Source organism: Vespula vulgaris, chromosome 4 (assembly GCF_905475345.1).
Source record: "Vespula vulgaris chromosome 4, iyVesVulg1.1, whole genome shotgun sequence".
Classification (NCBI taxonomy): Eukaryota; Metazoa; Arthropoda; class Insecta; order Hymenoptera; family Vespidae; genus Vespula; species Vespula vulgaris.
The window spans coordinates 5337609-5353673 of record NC_066589.1 but is presented as its reverse complement, the minus strand read 5'-3'; the positions used below and the strand labels follow the sequence as shown (position 1 = coordinate 5353673).

Below are 16065 nucleotides of genomic sequence, written 5' to 3'. Positions count from 1 at the left end.
AATGAAATAATGTAAATGAAGAAATAACATAGTTGGATTTGGAAATATCGGGTCGAATAAAAATGATCTGCTTCTACGATAATCATGAAAGATTTACAAGAAATTTAAAGAGAACATTCACTCACCGACTGATTCACCTTTGAGGGATGATCCTGCATAAACGAAAGAAATGAAAGAAAAAAATAAAATTAATTCTTTTTTTTTTCTTTCTTCTTTTTTATGTTGAATTGTTTTTGCATTCTCTTTTTTCGCTCTTCTCAGTCGGTAAAGAAGTTAGAAGAAGAGCTCGCAAATTGATATCCAATATCATAGAAAAGAATTAAAATTGAGTTCATTGAATCAATTTTAATCCTTCACTGAATCCTTTAGCACACTCACCGTTTCCACGATACTTGTTAAGCTGTTGATAAACCTGCTTCATTCGCTCAAAGTTGATCCGCGAACTCTTACTATGATTCACCATTGGTAACGAATATTCCTTGCCGATTATGCACTTTGCTGCTCGTTGTATACTAATTGGCGCGTTCCACGGTTCATGAATATATCTTGTGGGAAAATTTTTCAATACTGGCAGGTAACGTCTGAGATATATCGTTGAACAGTGATCGAAGATTTCATATAACATAGAAAACAATATCATAAAAAAAAATTATGCGAATACAGCAGACAAATTTTTTCATGCAAAGATAATGATTTTAATCAAAATTTCGAATCGTTAATCGTTTTGAAATACAATTGTTAAGTATCGATAATATACATAATTTCTCGTTTTTCGAGAAATTCGATTCACAAATTCCGAGTAAAATTTTTTAACCGAAATATTCTTTTTAAGTTTCTTTTTCTTTCTTACCTAAGGTACTGTAAGAAAATTTTCAAATTTATCATCTCAGTCTACTTTCTTTTACCTCGACATAAATCTGAAACAGTTCTGTACGAAATGATCGCTTACCGAATGTAATCGCCGTTTGGATCGGCTTTTCTACCGAATCGTATAGGGCAGTAGCAATGAAAAAACTGCTGGAAAAAGGAGCTGCACGACAACCACATCCACATACCGGCATTCACCGACCAGTCGGCATCTAATAGAAGTTCATCGAAGACCTTCGAAAGAAAAAACTTACGTATACTTTCTTAAAAAAAAAAGAAAAAAAATTATATACAAAAACAAAACAGAAGAAATCTTTACTAAAGTTCGCAATTTTTTCAGACTTTTTTTCTGTGAACTGAGAAAAGAAAAAAAAAAAAGAAAAAAAATAAATTTTTTAAAATTAAAAAATAAATAAATGTTTTTCTCGCGCCTAACAATTCCTCGATTTCAAAGCATGTCAAAGCGAACGTTTATATTCTCCTTCTTATCAAGATTTAAACGGTCGTCTATGCGAAATGTTAACGAGTCCTTTAGACGCGTATTGTATACGATAGAAAAAGGATTTTATCAGCGAAACGTGTCAGAATGTTAGTGCATATTTTATTACGAGCTCAATAATGGAAAATGCCAATGTAGCAACATTTTACCTTCATTCCCTCTTCCCAGGATATCCAAAGGTCACCTCTGGTCAAAAAACAAGCAACTGCGTGTCTCGCCAAGTGATGTATCCAACCTTCTTCTCTGAGTTGAGTCATAATCGCATCGATCCATGGAAAACCCGTTTGGCCCTAATTAAAAACATAAAAACAAAAATGGGAAGAAAGAAGAAAAGAAAATTATGTCAACGTTAAGAGAAAAAGAAAAATTGTATGATGAAATATATACAAACGAAAAATATTATCGATCATCGGATTGATATTAAACATTCTTTTTTTACCAACGAATGTAAAACAAATCGTTAATATTATTACTGAAAAAAAAAAGAACAAAACAAAAACAGCAAAATTCACTCACGTTCGCCCACTTTGCCAAGGCTTCGACATTTCTATCCCACGGTATCTGTACACAAATCGGATTGCCTTGCATCCGATCAAAATTAGGGTTCTTCGTGGCGGCACAATAAAAGAATTCGCGCCATAGAAGTTGACCGTGTAACGAAAGTGGTGGTACTGCTTTCTTAATCTGCGATCATAAAATCGTGACATACAATTTTAATAATAATTCAATTCGCAATTAACGATTCCTCTGATAAAAAATTCTCTCTTAATTGATTAAGATATATATATATATATATATATATATATATATATATATATAAATGAAATAATTATAAAAGCTACATATGCCGCCATTTGTACCTTCTTGTACAAATCGGTAAGTTGATAGTAGAAAAGTCTTGTGCTGAGACAGCCAAAGCGTAAGTAAGGTGATAGGCCTGTCTGACTCGGCAGTAGTGATTGCGGCGTCATCTTCGGCCTGCCGAAACTCGCCACCCAAGCTTTCCTCTCGAGATGACGTTCCAATCGTGCCAAGGCCTCGCTCTCACCACCGACCCATATAGGCGGCAGAAGCCCTTCTGTGTCGAAGCCTGTTAAGAAACAAACTAGGTCTCTTTCTCTTTTTCTCTCTTTTTCTCTCTCTTACATACACACACTCTCTCTCTCTCTCTCTATCTCTCCTTCACTTACTTTCAAAAGTCCTCTATCGGAAAGAAGTCGTTTCGTTTGCTTCCCAAACGACTTCCCTTTCAATTTTCAATCTTTCCTACTCGAAACTTCGTATGGAAAGTAATAAAAAAAAAAAAAGAGAAGAAAAAGAAAAAGAAAGAAAAAGAATTTATCCATTTTTTTTTCTTTTTAATTTAAAACACGAATTTCCCGCCACTTGATATCAGGACAATATCTTTTTGAATTTCTTAATCTCATATTTCCTCTCATAACGTGTATTTAGTTAAATATTCATTATTAAGAATTTAAATAACGATTATAGGAATTATTCAGGAATATGATGAAGTAGTTGTAAACAAGGATGAAATAGAAGAGTGATTAAAAACATTGTTGCAATTTGTATGGACGATAACATTAAGATCATGACTTCTATTGTCTTATGTCAGTTACAATACGTACGTACATATATCATATATTTACATACATATATATATACATATATATATATATATATATATATATATATATATATATTATACATGCTTTGAAGACAATAGGAGTATTTAAAAGGAAATTTCTCGGTACTCGAATCTGCACGAAAAGCTTTGCATTCTACTATGTCCCCGTGTTTCGATACGCATCCATGTATATGTATGAATGAATGTATGCTCCCTGTAGATCTATGTATGTATAGCAGAAATATCCATGTATAAGTTAAGACTTTCTCCGTAATATCGCTTTTCTGTCAAAGGCTGACGTCACGTATATGTATGTTATATCCCACGGAGATTACGGATTAAGGTCGACCATAAATAGGAAATCTTATTAGGAATGCGAAGAAGTTTTCGACATTAGATTGTAACATGATCGTAAGCAATGATTTCTTATTTCTTCGCTATATAAATCTGGAATAAATGAATGAAAGAAAGAGAATTATATATATATATATATATATATATATATATATATATATATGTATGTATGTATGGATGTATGTGATGTGTACGTATATATCTATATATCTACACATAAAGATCAGTTCGAATGATAAAGCTCTTATTAGAGAAAAAAGAAAGAGATAAAGAATACTCATGTATGTTTATATGCGTGTGTGCGTGTAGACTGTAGATTAGGAAACTCGAGCCAGACCCAATAAGTTAAAAGAGAACGGTTTTAAAAGCGCGTAGAAGAAAAAAAAGGCGAGAGCATATAAAGTAGGTCGTATTAAGGGCGAAAACTTGGCACGTGTTGAATATTTTCTTGTTTGTTTTGTGACACGGCCTTTGCGAAAAATGGAGGTAAAAAAAAGCAACGAGAGCAAGAGAGAAAGAGAGGGGAGACGAATGAGAGTGCAGCTCGTATTTTACGGTTCCGTGCACGTGGCCAATTGTACTCGTGTTCGTCTCGTTCTCATGTGCGTGTGTGTGTATAAGCAACATATATACGTTCTATGCATTACCTACATAAATATCGGATGAAGCTCGATATTACTCGAGGAGTCGATTAAAAGCGCTAGGAATTATTGTAATCATTATTGGCTCGTTCTAACCAATCGAGCATTATTTTTCCGAAATCGATTATTTTCTGAAATTTATTTAATGTAAATTAAACTTTTCGTTATTCGATCTTACCAAGTTCCTCCAATGTTGGTACACCAAAATGATCATCATGATCGTCCTTCAATGGAGTATAGGCATCACCAATGCAAACTGACGTTACTGTAGACACAGGCTTTTCTGGAGGATCCATACTCGCAACGACATTTTGAAACTGATGATAAGTCAGGGGTGGTTTGCCTCCATTTATTTCTATAAGCCTAAAATATGAAATAATTTAAAAAACGATATTCGATTAGGGAAGGACTACCTATACTCTCTCGATTTGAATAATGTTAAAAAATAAATAAGAAAATCGTGTAAACTACATTGAAATTTTTTTTTAAATATCTTAAAAAAGACTTTTTCAATAGAACAGATAATAATCATAAGTACTATTAAATCTATATTTCTATTTAGATGTAAACCGATCATCATATGTAATCCTCTAATAAAATCCTACTTAGGGGACTTAAGCCTTAAATCGAATGTTCTGGGCAAAGAGGTGTTTTGGACTTACTCGTCCAACTTGTAGAGAGTGTGCGAGACCCTCTGGACCACCGAGATACCAAGCTCCTTACAAAGCGTCGAAATTTTGTGGTCTCGTACGCGTCCAAATGGTTCTGGATCCTCTTCGAACGTTAAATTCGTCGTGCCCCATTCTTTAAAGAGCTTTGGTAAGGTATCCGCTGGTTGCCCTCGTATCACGAACAAACGGGAATTCAATTTCCTTAGGGAACAGTCGAGATCCTCGAGACATTGCAAGAGAAACCTGATAAAAACGTAAAAATAAGAAAAATAAAAAAAAAGAGATCACAGGAATACTTTTAGAAATATAATTTTCACTTAGCTCATTATTGTTATTATTATTTTACTATATATAATCACATTTAACATTTTATAACTATTCATATCTAACAGCATTATTAATCTAAATATGATTAACCTAAAACAGTTTTATCTGTTGTCCAATAAGCTCACCTCCATTTATTAATACCAACGTTAGTGCTTCCGGCAAACCAGGGGTCCAAAATAAAGACACACCGGAAAGTGGAAGCACCGGCTAGTCCTTCTCTTAGGGACGGATTGTCATGCAATCTGAGTCCTCTTCGAAACCAATGAACCGTATGTTTCCTACCATCTCCTTGCACGGCCACTTCATCGCCAAATTCGCTTTTCCTACTACCCGTCATTTTACTTTTTATCGTCTTATTCGTCTTAAACTTTCTTTTCTACAAATCACCACCACTCCAACCGCCACCACTACAACCACCACCACTCGTTAGAAATCGCCGTTCTCCACTCTTTACTCTTGAAATCTACTCATTCTAACAGAGCTTATGGCTCGATCGATCGACCGGATCTATTTATCTTTATCTTTATCTCCTCTATCTCTCTCTATTTCTCTCTTACGACGTAACGATGGTGTATTGTACTCGATTTCCACGATTCTTCATTCAACTTCGTCCCTTTCCTTTCCTTTCCTTTCCACTACTAAATTTTTTCTTTCTTCCGTTTCTTTCTTTTCTTTCTTTCTTTCCCTCGATCTCTCTACTCTTGGCCTCAAATCGCATCCATTTTGTAGAAAATCGATGAATCCTCGCGTCGTCCTGATTTTTCCGAAGTACTTTCAAGAAGACTCTTTCGACTCGTTCTTTCTACATCCCTCCCTCTCTCCCTCTCTCTCTCTCCGTCTTTTTTTCAACGGATATCAAACGTATATTTGCTGAGACTTAATTCATCGTTTTTTTATCCAGAAATAAAAAGAAAATGGTGAAACGAAAGCCTCGTTGCTAATCGTCCGGTGCCATTACGCAATTATTTTATGCTAACGTAATCTCTTCTACAAGTTGATTCTTCTTACTTTTCTTATTTGTGACCTATCGCTTTCTGAAAAGAAAAAGAAAAAGGAATTAGTAGTGTCCTCGTAAAAAAAAAGAAAACCAAAAAGAAAGAAAAAATATTGAGAAAAAAAAATTAAAAACGAAAGTCGTTCATTATCGTTTCCAATTAAAATTCATCAGATTTTATTTTTTCCTTTTGTTTTTCTTTTTTTTCATATTTTGTGAGATATGCACGAGAATAAACTCATACGAATAATATCTTGTATGAGAAACGACGTTGAAATATATTTAAGTTGGATTCTCTCTAAAGAAGGTTTTGGGGGGAAGCTGATTAAAATGACTGATTAAAATAAGCTGTAGAAATTGCAGGATTAGAGAGAGAAAGAAAGAGAGGGAGTAAAGTAGGGAGAAAAGGAAAAGAGAGAGAGACTAGACGAATCAGAAAAATTGAAATTGCATTTTTACATTTCGATTAAAATGAAGTCTCATAAAAAAAAGTAAAAAAAAAAAAAAAATATGAAAAAGAAAATTATTTTATCATCTCTATGTTTTCTTATATCACAAATCATATCATATATCAACATATTTATTGAAAAATCATAACTCTATGAAACATCTCAAGAAAAGAAAAGAAAAAAGGTTAACGCTCGCAAACATTTTCATGTCATCCTCTTTTATTTTTGTTCACCTTTATCGACACAGATTAGTCACGAACTGCATCTACGTAACTACGATCGATGCTACCTCTCTTTCAAACCGAATATAGACGACGTTACGTGATTGAACAAATATTATTTCCAATGTCAAGCCTTTGTAAAACTAATTATACGTTATATATCCATTGACATTCTTTCAACCATCGTGTTTCTTTATGGTTTTATTTTCCTTTTTATTTTCAAATAAAAATTACATACGTGGATCTATTTATCGATCTCGATTAATTCTTTCTAATGTATGTTTGATGATCTTCCATCAATTTTTTCGATCATTTTTAATTGTCGTTTTAAGTACAAAAAAAAAAGATCTTATAAAATTAGTTCGAGATAAAACTTTCTTCGATCGATAAGAATGTAGAATATTTTCTCTTCCGATTGATAAAAATTTTGTTTCATATGATCGATCATTAAAATAATATTTTTATATCGAAATAATTCTTTCTTTTCCTAACCTCCTCTTAACCTTAATTTCATGCAGAAAGAGTAAATTAAAGAAAGCAAACAATTTCGACTTTTACGAATTAAATTGCCGCGCTATAGTTGAATGTTTTAACTTTAATTATTAGTAACACGAAAAGCGAGCGGCATTACGTCGTTTCAATTTGCTTAAAAACAAAGCGCTGACCCAATGACAACCGTTCTTGTTTTTTTTTTGCAGACAGTTATTATGCAACCTAGGTCGATACTCAATGGATCACTGACTCCCAATCGATAAAACAGAGGCAAATCACCAAATAAATTCTCACGAGATTTCTTTTTTATTCGCATAATATTAACGATGAATAACAAAAGACAATTATATAAAAAATATTTAAAAACTATATATTTTATAATATATTTCGAAGCGAGTATGTTAGTAGCGTAAACACATTCATGATATCATTTTATCTGTTACGTATGAATTAGTACAGAACGACGGAATAGTAATTGAAATGAATATATCAGTTAGATGTAGAATTAGCAAAGAAACGTTCCAGTTTAAATTGCATATACTTGTAGGTATACTACAGATAGTGACACTTCCTATAATTTTTCAATAAAGCTTTTCGAGTATATTGCACAGGAAACTTAATAAATGAGACGTAAAAGAGTCTTACGTTTATTCTTACTGCGACTTTACGAGAGAGAAAATAAAATAAAAGTCAACAAGATGACACAACACATACTCGGTAATCAATCGCAGTCATCTTCATTACCGACCGAGCAAAACAGCGCGCTATAAACGCAATCTACCGCGCATAACAGACAGCGAATGCAATATACGCAATATATATATTGCATGTATACGTGCGTGTGCGTGTGTATGGATATATCAACATACAGGGTACGCACATATCACAAATTCATTTTTCAACGTTCAAGAAAATAATTATTTCCCCGAGCTCGTTGAACGTTGTAAGATTAAATCGAAACAAAAAACGAATTAAAAGAAGAAATCATATCAATAATGAACTCACCGAAAGAGGCGCGAAATTCTAACGATCCTTCCTCTTTGTCTCTCTCCCGTCATACGACAAAAAACACAAATCTTACGTCGTCACGAATAAAACGTAATCCTGTTATCGTTGCCAACACGATTTCCGATAAGGTAATAATTTCTTTCATGCAATTCGTATTAACACTACACAAATAATGCACAATAACGCGTGAATAAACGATAATTAAACACACTTCAGCGATATCTGTCTACGCTCTTCGTACACCAACCTCTTCTGTCGCGCTCGAGAATGATAACAAACACATGATCGTAAAGAGATGATAATAAATGCAAAAGAGGTTTCGAGGAAAGAAGAAAAATGTACTGTGGTATTCGTCGATAGTTGTGCTTATGCTTCGCCTAGGACTTACTGCTTGCAAGCAGGATAAGGGAGACAGCATGCAGAGGAAAGGGGAAAGCTTTTGCCACGCCGAACGCAACGTGACCGCCAGTTTTACCTTACAACCGATTGGTCCTATCGGTCACGTGGTACACCGGTCACATTGCAGCTACCATGGTCGTCACGATCGTTCGTTTTCGCCTCTCTCTTTTTTACTTCGTTGCACCGATCGAGCACTATTCTCTTCTCCTTTCCTTTCCTTTCCTCTCTTCTCCTCGCTTCTCCTCTCCTGTACTCCTCTCTATTCTACTCTTCTCCTTCTTCGTTTTCACTTTTGATTCTTTTCGTAAATTCCAATGATCGTTATTATCGTGATCGAGATCGTACACGCACTATCCCATCTTTTGCATCAATTTGTTTCTCTCCAAATTTGCTTACCTTTTTTTAATAACTGACTGATTAGTTTTTCTTTCTTTTTTTCAAAGAAACCTTTTCTTCTGTCGTTGATTGCACCTCGATTACGAAACTGCGATACGTGTTATATCATCGATTATGATCGACGTTATGACACGTTTCATCGTGCGTATGTAGAATTCTTCAAGTTATTGATGAATTTTATAGCAAATAAAATATATATATTTTTTGTTTTTAGATCGCTAATTAATAAAATTAACAATTTGTAATTGCTTATATCGTATTGAATGTGTTTTTCTGAACGTGTTTACGATTGCGAAGAAAAAAAATTACGCGAAAGGAATATTACTAGTCGCGAATGTTCATGCTCGGTTGGAATATTTTATTACGTTTTAGTCAGCTACCTTTTATGGTTGTTTGAAAACACAGAATAAAAAAGAAATTGAGTTGATTTCTTCACAGGAATAATTACAGAATATTGTGTGTGTGTGTGTGTATAGATTAAAAATTTGAAATAAATTATAATATTTTAATTTGATCCTGTTTTATCGACCGAATTTAATATTTATCGACTCAATGTATAATATTGATTACTGCGAAAGATAATACAATGTAATTATTTAAATTGACTGAACGAATTAATTATGTATTTACGAAGTTATAAATAAAACTATTAAAAGGAGCGTTAGACGTAAACGTGTTGTTATACGTTGAATACAAAATGCTATTGTTATAGTTTTTTTACCGGATTTATTCCAAACGGAAAATAGGTTTATTTATATGTGGAAAGCTCGAAAAAGTATATGTCATGTACAAATATTATCTGCAAAATATTTCGCTCTTTGTTAAATATACAAATTTAGGTATATATAAAAGCTCATTCTTCAATCATAAATGCATAAAGTAGTAATACGGAAATAATCACTATCTTCGAAGTAGTTACAACTATTTATTATTCGTTTCCATATATAAAATGCACCAAGGAAAACAGGATGATAACCCTATGTTTTCAAATATCGCTTTTTTCTCTTGGTTTTTCCTTTTACATTCTCTGTCACACATTACATATCAGCATATAAAATTGACTTTCTAAAAATCCATAATATGCATGTGTTTTTACACATTTACGCAATCTTTCTTAATTAAAATTATGATTATTTCTCGTTTCGATCTATAATAGTGTTTTTATTAACACGTTATATACTGATAATATCTTTTAGTGTTTGTCTATAACTAAATATTTTTTCTATATATTCGTATATCTTATAATTTCTTAAATTCCATGCACATGTTTATCATTTTTATTATATATATTTGTTTATTATAGTTTATAGTACGATTATCAACAAGTCCTACTACCTACATCGTTTTAATTGTCTCTTCTACTGTTATTTAACAACCTCACAAAAATTTTATTGTACACGATTCGTTTCGATTTATTATTAGATTGTATTCACATTATGTATATATGTACGTATGTATCCACACATACATACATAACAGAAGAGCACGCATGTATATGTCAACAAGATGATCGTGTGTGAACATACATGCGTACGTATGGAGAAAGAATATATATATATAAATATATATATATATATATATATATTCTTATGTTGACGACCTTGAATTAATTATTTAAATAATAATAATAATAATCTCTGAGCACTAGCGTCGTCTACATGTATTTGGAACAAAATGTAATGACTATGGTATATCGTGTTATTATTCTTTTAGCTTTTACATTTAATATATATATAAAATAACTTCGTATAATCTATGACTATTTTTTACTTCCAAATGTCATATTAACATTGACATAATTTTGGAATGCGATATTATTAACCGCTTATCATTTATAATTATAGTAACTCAAAATACGAAAAAATTTACGAAAAAATAAATTATCTAACAGTTTTAGAAAAACAAAAAACAGTGAACGTTTTAAACATTTATAAACTGTTTAGAAGATAGCTTTTTTTATTAAAGCTGTATATCGCAAGAAAGAGCTAATAATTATATGCCATAGGACCATCTGATAGTTTTCCATATATTATATATATGGATATATATATATATATTCAATGAATTTTACTTCAATATGAAATACTATGAGCATTTACAACACTACAATAATTAAAAAGCTCTGACATAGCAGAAAAAAAATATTGCCTTGTACATATTGGGTCATAATATAAATAAGTTCGGTTATATTCACTTAAAATTAGAACATATTTATACTTGCAACCGAACTTATTTATGCGTATGTTACACCATAAAATATAAGAGTACTAATTATTAGAAAAGTATCATAAAATGTTATGACACTAATAATATTGATCTTTACCATCAATAATATTAATGAAGACTTCACGAACTATTATGTTAATCTTACTAAATAAAGAAACCGAAATTGTGGAGATGAAAAATACTGTAACTATCACAATAAATGAAAGCTAATTGCCAATTCTTAACGCACAATATGATAACATTATCTGTATAAGTGATCTATAAAAAGATAAGGATCACTAATAATGAAATTCTATCAAAGGAACTGTCGCTTAATCTTTTCTAATATAACTGTTCAGTTAATTTCATTTAGAAACATTTAGAATTTGTCATATAGAGCAAAATATTTCGTCTCTTTAGTAACTTTCATATTCATTATGATTTCTTTTTTTTTTAGCATATATAATCCTAATCTTAATATATTTACAATAATAGCAGTATCATAATTAAGGCCGTCAGAGCTGACAGTAGGCATTTGCAGCATAAATATGATCTAAACACATATTTATCTATCTAATATTATTTAAATGAATATCTATATTCTTCTTTTTTTCTTTTTTCTTTTTTTTTCTTTTTTTCTTTTTTTTCTTTTTTGAAATTGCTGCCAATTAATATATACATAGTACGTAGTAAAATTCGTATATACAATGGCATGTGAGCTTGTAATGATGCTGCATTGAAAAAGGTAGTTTGTGTATTTAACAGTCAAACGAGCTGAATTTCTAACTTCTGGAAGCATTTTGTTTCCTTAAGATGTTAATAAATATTATCTTCGATATTCAGAAAATATAAAGGCAGGTAATCAGTTAATATTGAAATACTGGTTGATGTGTATTCTATAAGTCATTGAACTAGATTTATATGAATTGTTAACTATTTAAGAAAAGTAAAGAAATATATTATATTGAAACAAATTATCAAAAGGCATGTGATATCTTTTCAGCAAAGATCTGTGATCTCATTAAAGTCCCTTCTCTTTTTTCTTTAATAATCATTATCGTCCTTTTCTCGGTTTGTCGTCAACACTATTAGCTGCGTTTATATCCGTCATGTATTTGGCACTTTCAACGCCGAGAAAGAATCGATACTTGTAGCAAAGACGAACACACGAAAAGAATGAGAGTTAATAGAGAAATCTTTTTTCTTTCTTTGAAGAATCTTGGTATCTCTGCTTTTTTTTTCTTCTTCTTTTTTTTTTTTGTATGCAAGCATCCGTATTGCTTTAAATTCTACAGTATTGAAACACCTACTGCCATTTCTCATTTTGATTTTTGCGCGAATAGTTTTATATTAACATAAAGTTACTTATAAACGATAAGATCTTTAAATAATTAGTAATCCATAAAAATCATGAAAACAAACTTTCGATCAAACCCAAGTTTGTCAATCTTCAATGAAATATGTATGTCAATGACTATATTTATTCTCTTAAAATTTCTTTTAAGTTTTCTGATCCTTCATTTACAGTTGTCATAATATATCCAGGTACGCATATTATATCGTGCAAGTATTTTCTTCAAAATACTTAAAATATATATTGTAGAAAATGAAATTGAAATTGTATTTTATATTTTATAGGAACATCCGTCTTGGAGGGTTTTTAGTTGAAATGCAGTAACAAATTTTTTTATTTATTTCACACTCTTCCGAGGCCTACCACGTTGTTTAGTTTCACTGCTTACAGTTTGATTAAGGGTTGATCGTTTGGCAGTATGTGTACTAGCTACTTTATGCACAGTTCTTCCTACTTCTATTTTGTATAAATCTAAAGAAATATCTCCACTTTCAATCGCTTTTCTAGATCGCCGTGTACGTCCAGCTATTCGTTCCATTTCATCAAATTTAGTTTGTAATCTTTGAGCCAATTCAAAATCTTCTTTCTCTTGAAGAACCAATCTTTCTATTCTTTCTTGTTCTTTAATTACTTCTTCGTTCGATAGAACGTTCTCATTGATTATTGTAGCACTATTGGTATTATTATTTGATATAGTTCCTTGTGACACGAGACACGAGTTTAATCGGTCATAATTATGTTTATTGTTGTTAGGATTTTCTTTATTTAAAACATCTTGATCATATTTTTTGGAAGAGTTATTGACTACTGCTTTGATATTCCGACTTGACTTTCTTAATCCATGAATAATTGTCTTGCAACTTGTATTGAGACTATCTACGTCATTTTTTATGTTTTCACTTTTATTCCTTAATGTAGGCTTGTGCGAACAATTTAACTTTATCCTTTTCTGTACAGTAACTGCGGATCGTTCACTTGTTGAAGTTTGATTATTACCTTTTCTAGATAAAGCTCTTTTCCTTATACCTCTTTTATTCGTAGGTTTGCTCTCGTCGCCACTGTCTGCTTCAATTATTTTATCTTGTTCAACTTGTGAATTCTTTCTTTTAATATTTACTTTTCTCTTTTTAATTCTTTCTGCAATGTTTTCTACAGCTACATTATCTCTACTATCTTCTTCCTGTTCATTACATTCTAAATGTTCATTACATTCTAAACGTTCTTTAGCATTGTTAAATGAAGGGTCAGAATTTGTTACATTATCATTCATTTCTTCTTCATCTAATGCAAATTCCACATCTTTTTTATTTGACCATATATTCTTTTGTCTCTTACTTTTTCCCATCATACCATTTTTAATTTGTGATCTCCAAGTCTTTTGCACCTTCCCTGAAGTTACATGCTCGTCTAAGATTAATTTTTTACTTACTTTAGTACCATTAATTGTTCTATTTATATTCTTTGCATAATTCTTATTACTATCAAATGATAGTTCAGGAACCAAATCAAGTCTGCGTATAGCATCATGTATTTGAGACTTTGATGATCTGTTAACAATAACATTGGGTTGTTGGGTAAGAGAGGTTGATGGATTTTGTTCAACATCATCTATTCTCTCTCTAGTATCACACACATTCTCCTTTATTTTCATATCTTGCCTGATCTTACCTATATAACATAATATTAGCATATTAATTGTGGTTATTTTTTAACCAAGTTTGTTCCAAATACAAACCTTTAAAAGCACTCCATGAACATCCAATAATTCTCTTTAAATGAGTTGGAGATGGAGCTTTTGGTAAAGCATTTGATATTCTTTTCAAAACGGGTATTACTCTAACCAATTTTGGTTCAATTTGTTTTCCATCTGTACATATAATTGTAAAAATAACATAACAAAAAATTATATAATTCCATATCAATAAACAAATAAAATGTTATGAAAAGCATATATACCTATGGACATTTTGAAAGGTGTTCGTGGCATTGCCTTAATAGGTTTAAAGTGATGTATTTCTTGATTGATACTATCATGACTACCTGCACTTTCAGCACTACCAATTCTTTCATCACCATTTCCTGAGGTCATGCAAACTTCTACACCTAAACTTTTCTTTTTACTACTTAAAACATCACTGGGTACACGTAATTCTTCTTTACTTTGCATACCATAAATTTTAGAAGTGGAACATCCCGGTTCCAAAGCATAATTTGAAGTTCCAGGCTGAGTAAATTTAGTTACCACTTGATGCTTTAAAGTTCTTGCAATAGTGTTATAAACAGGCATTGACTTTTGACAACAAAACTTAGCAGTAGAGTCTTTATATGCATTTGATGTATTTGGTTTTACACTTGATGCATATCTTTCTGCACGAATTTTGGATATCAAAGCAATATTCGAGCGTCTTAACTCAGAACCATTTTTTAACTCTGAAAGATTCATTTTTCTCGTTTCCAAACTTGGCCCATCAAATTTAAAAATTTCTGTATTAAGCAAGGGCATTGATTTAGTATCAAACTTAGATGTATCAACTGAACAATTTGACACTGATGAAGTTGCACATTCATTTTGGTACATTGTCACCTCTTTTTGTTTCTCTGCTAATTGTTTTTTTGCTAAACTCTGAGCTAATAATTGATCTTGTGCTATCTGCACAAATTGTTGCTGCTGTTCTTCAACCTGAATTTTTCTTATCAATGCCACACTAGCAATTTCTTCGTTCTTTCTTTGACGTCGCATTTCTTCTTCAGCCATTTGAAGTTGTGCTTCATATTCTCTTCGAATCTCTCCAGCAGCACTAAGTATTTTATTCCTGGTTGATAATCCTATGGAAAAGATGAATTAGTTTTTGTTTTCTTTACACTTCTTTAAATCTATACAAGAAACATCTATATCAACATAATAAACATTAGTAGATGTACCAGTTCAGATATCTACAAACAAAATGCTAATACTCCAATATGCATACCATGATATAAAACAAAGAAATTCTATAAATAAACTTTAAAAGTAATTTTATATACGAAATAGTATCAATAATGCTTACATACATGCATGTATGTGTAGTTATATATATGTATGTGTATATATATAATGTGCGCTTTAACGAAATTGGGGTTATGTTATGTTTGTTTATTGTTAGGCGATGTCACCCACCAGCATTCAATTCAATTTCTCCGTCGTCTCCGTTATATTTATCTTCAACCTCTTTGGGAAATTTAGTCCTGATAAGTTCCCAAAGTGCGTTGTTGACCAATGTTTCAGATTTGGTAGCTGTACGAAGCCAAGAACCTACACGAACTCTGCAAAGAGGACAACTCAGGCTGTTATGTTCAAAGGTTCCTTTCAAGCACCGTAAACAGAGGTTATGTGTACAAGGAAGTGTCACTGGCTCGATTAATATACCGCGGCACACGGGACACATTAAATCCCTTAAATTCACATCTGCGGAAGACCGCAACAACGAAATATCAAATAATTTTGACGTTCGTTTTAAATATGTCGCCATCTTTTCATGTTCTTGCAGGGGGGTCAAACTCGGACAGGAAAGCAAGTTCCAA

General features: G+C 31.8%; 1 protein-coding gene across 6 annotated transcripts in view; it reads right to left on the bottom strand.

The window, feature by feature from the left end:
- LOC127063235 (cryptochrome-1-like) overlaps positions 1 to 16065 on the bottom strand; it is an 18723-nt gene extending 2658 nt beyond the window's left edge. The window contains exons 1-10 of one of the 6 annotated variants that reach the window (XM_050992690.1): positions 8539 to 8556; positions 5112 to 6020; positions 4651 to 4902; positions 4167 to 4351; positions 2227 to 2456; positions 1883 to 2050; positions 1516 to 1656; positions 950 to 1101; positions 379 to 581; positions 126 to 152 (exon numbers count right to left, since the gene is read on the bottom strand). In XM_050992690.1, the coding sequence (XP_050848647.1) occupies positions 126 to 152; positions 379 to 581; positions 950 to 1101; positions 1516 to 1656; positions 1883 to 2050; positions 2227 to 2456; positions 4167 to 4351; positions 4651 to 4902; positions 5112 to 5323 (1570 nt within the window). In that variant the 5' untranslated portion in view covers positions 5324 to 6020; positions 8539 to 8556. Of the gene's footprint in view, positions 1 to 125; positions 153 to 378; positions 582 to 949; positions 1102 to 1515; positions 1657 to 1882; positions 2051 to 2226; positions 2457 to 4166; positions 4352 to 4650; positions 4903 to 5111; positions 6021 to 7787; positions 8073 to 8147; positions 8297 to 8538; positions 8557 to 8625; positions 14173 to 14239; positions 14372 to 14460; positions 15331 to 15555 lie in introns of those variants that run through there. The other 5 variants (XM_050992688.1, XM_050992689.1, XM_050992691.1 and 2 more) reach the window with 5 other exon arrangements.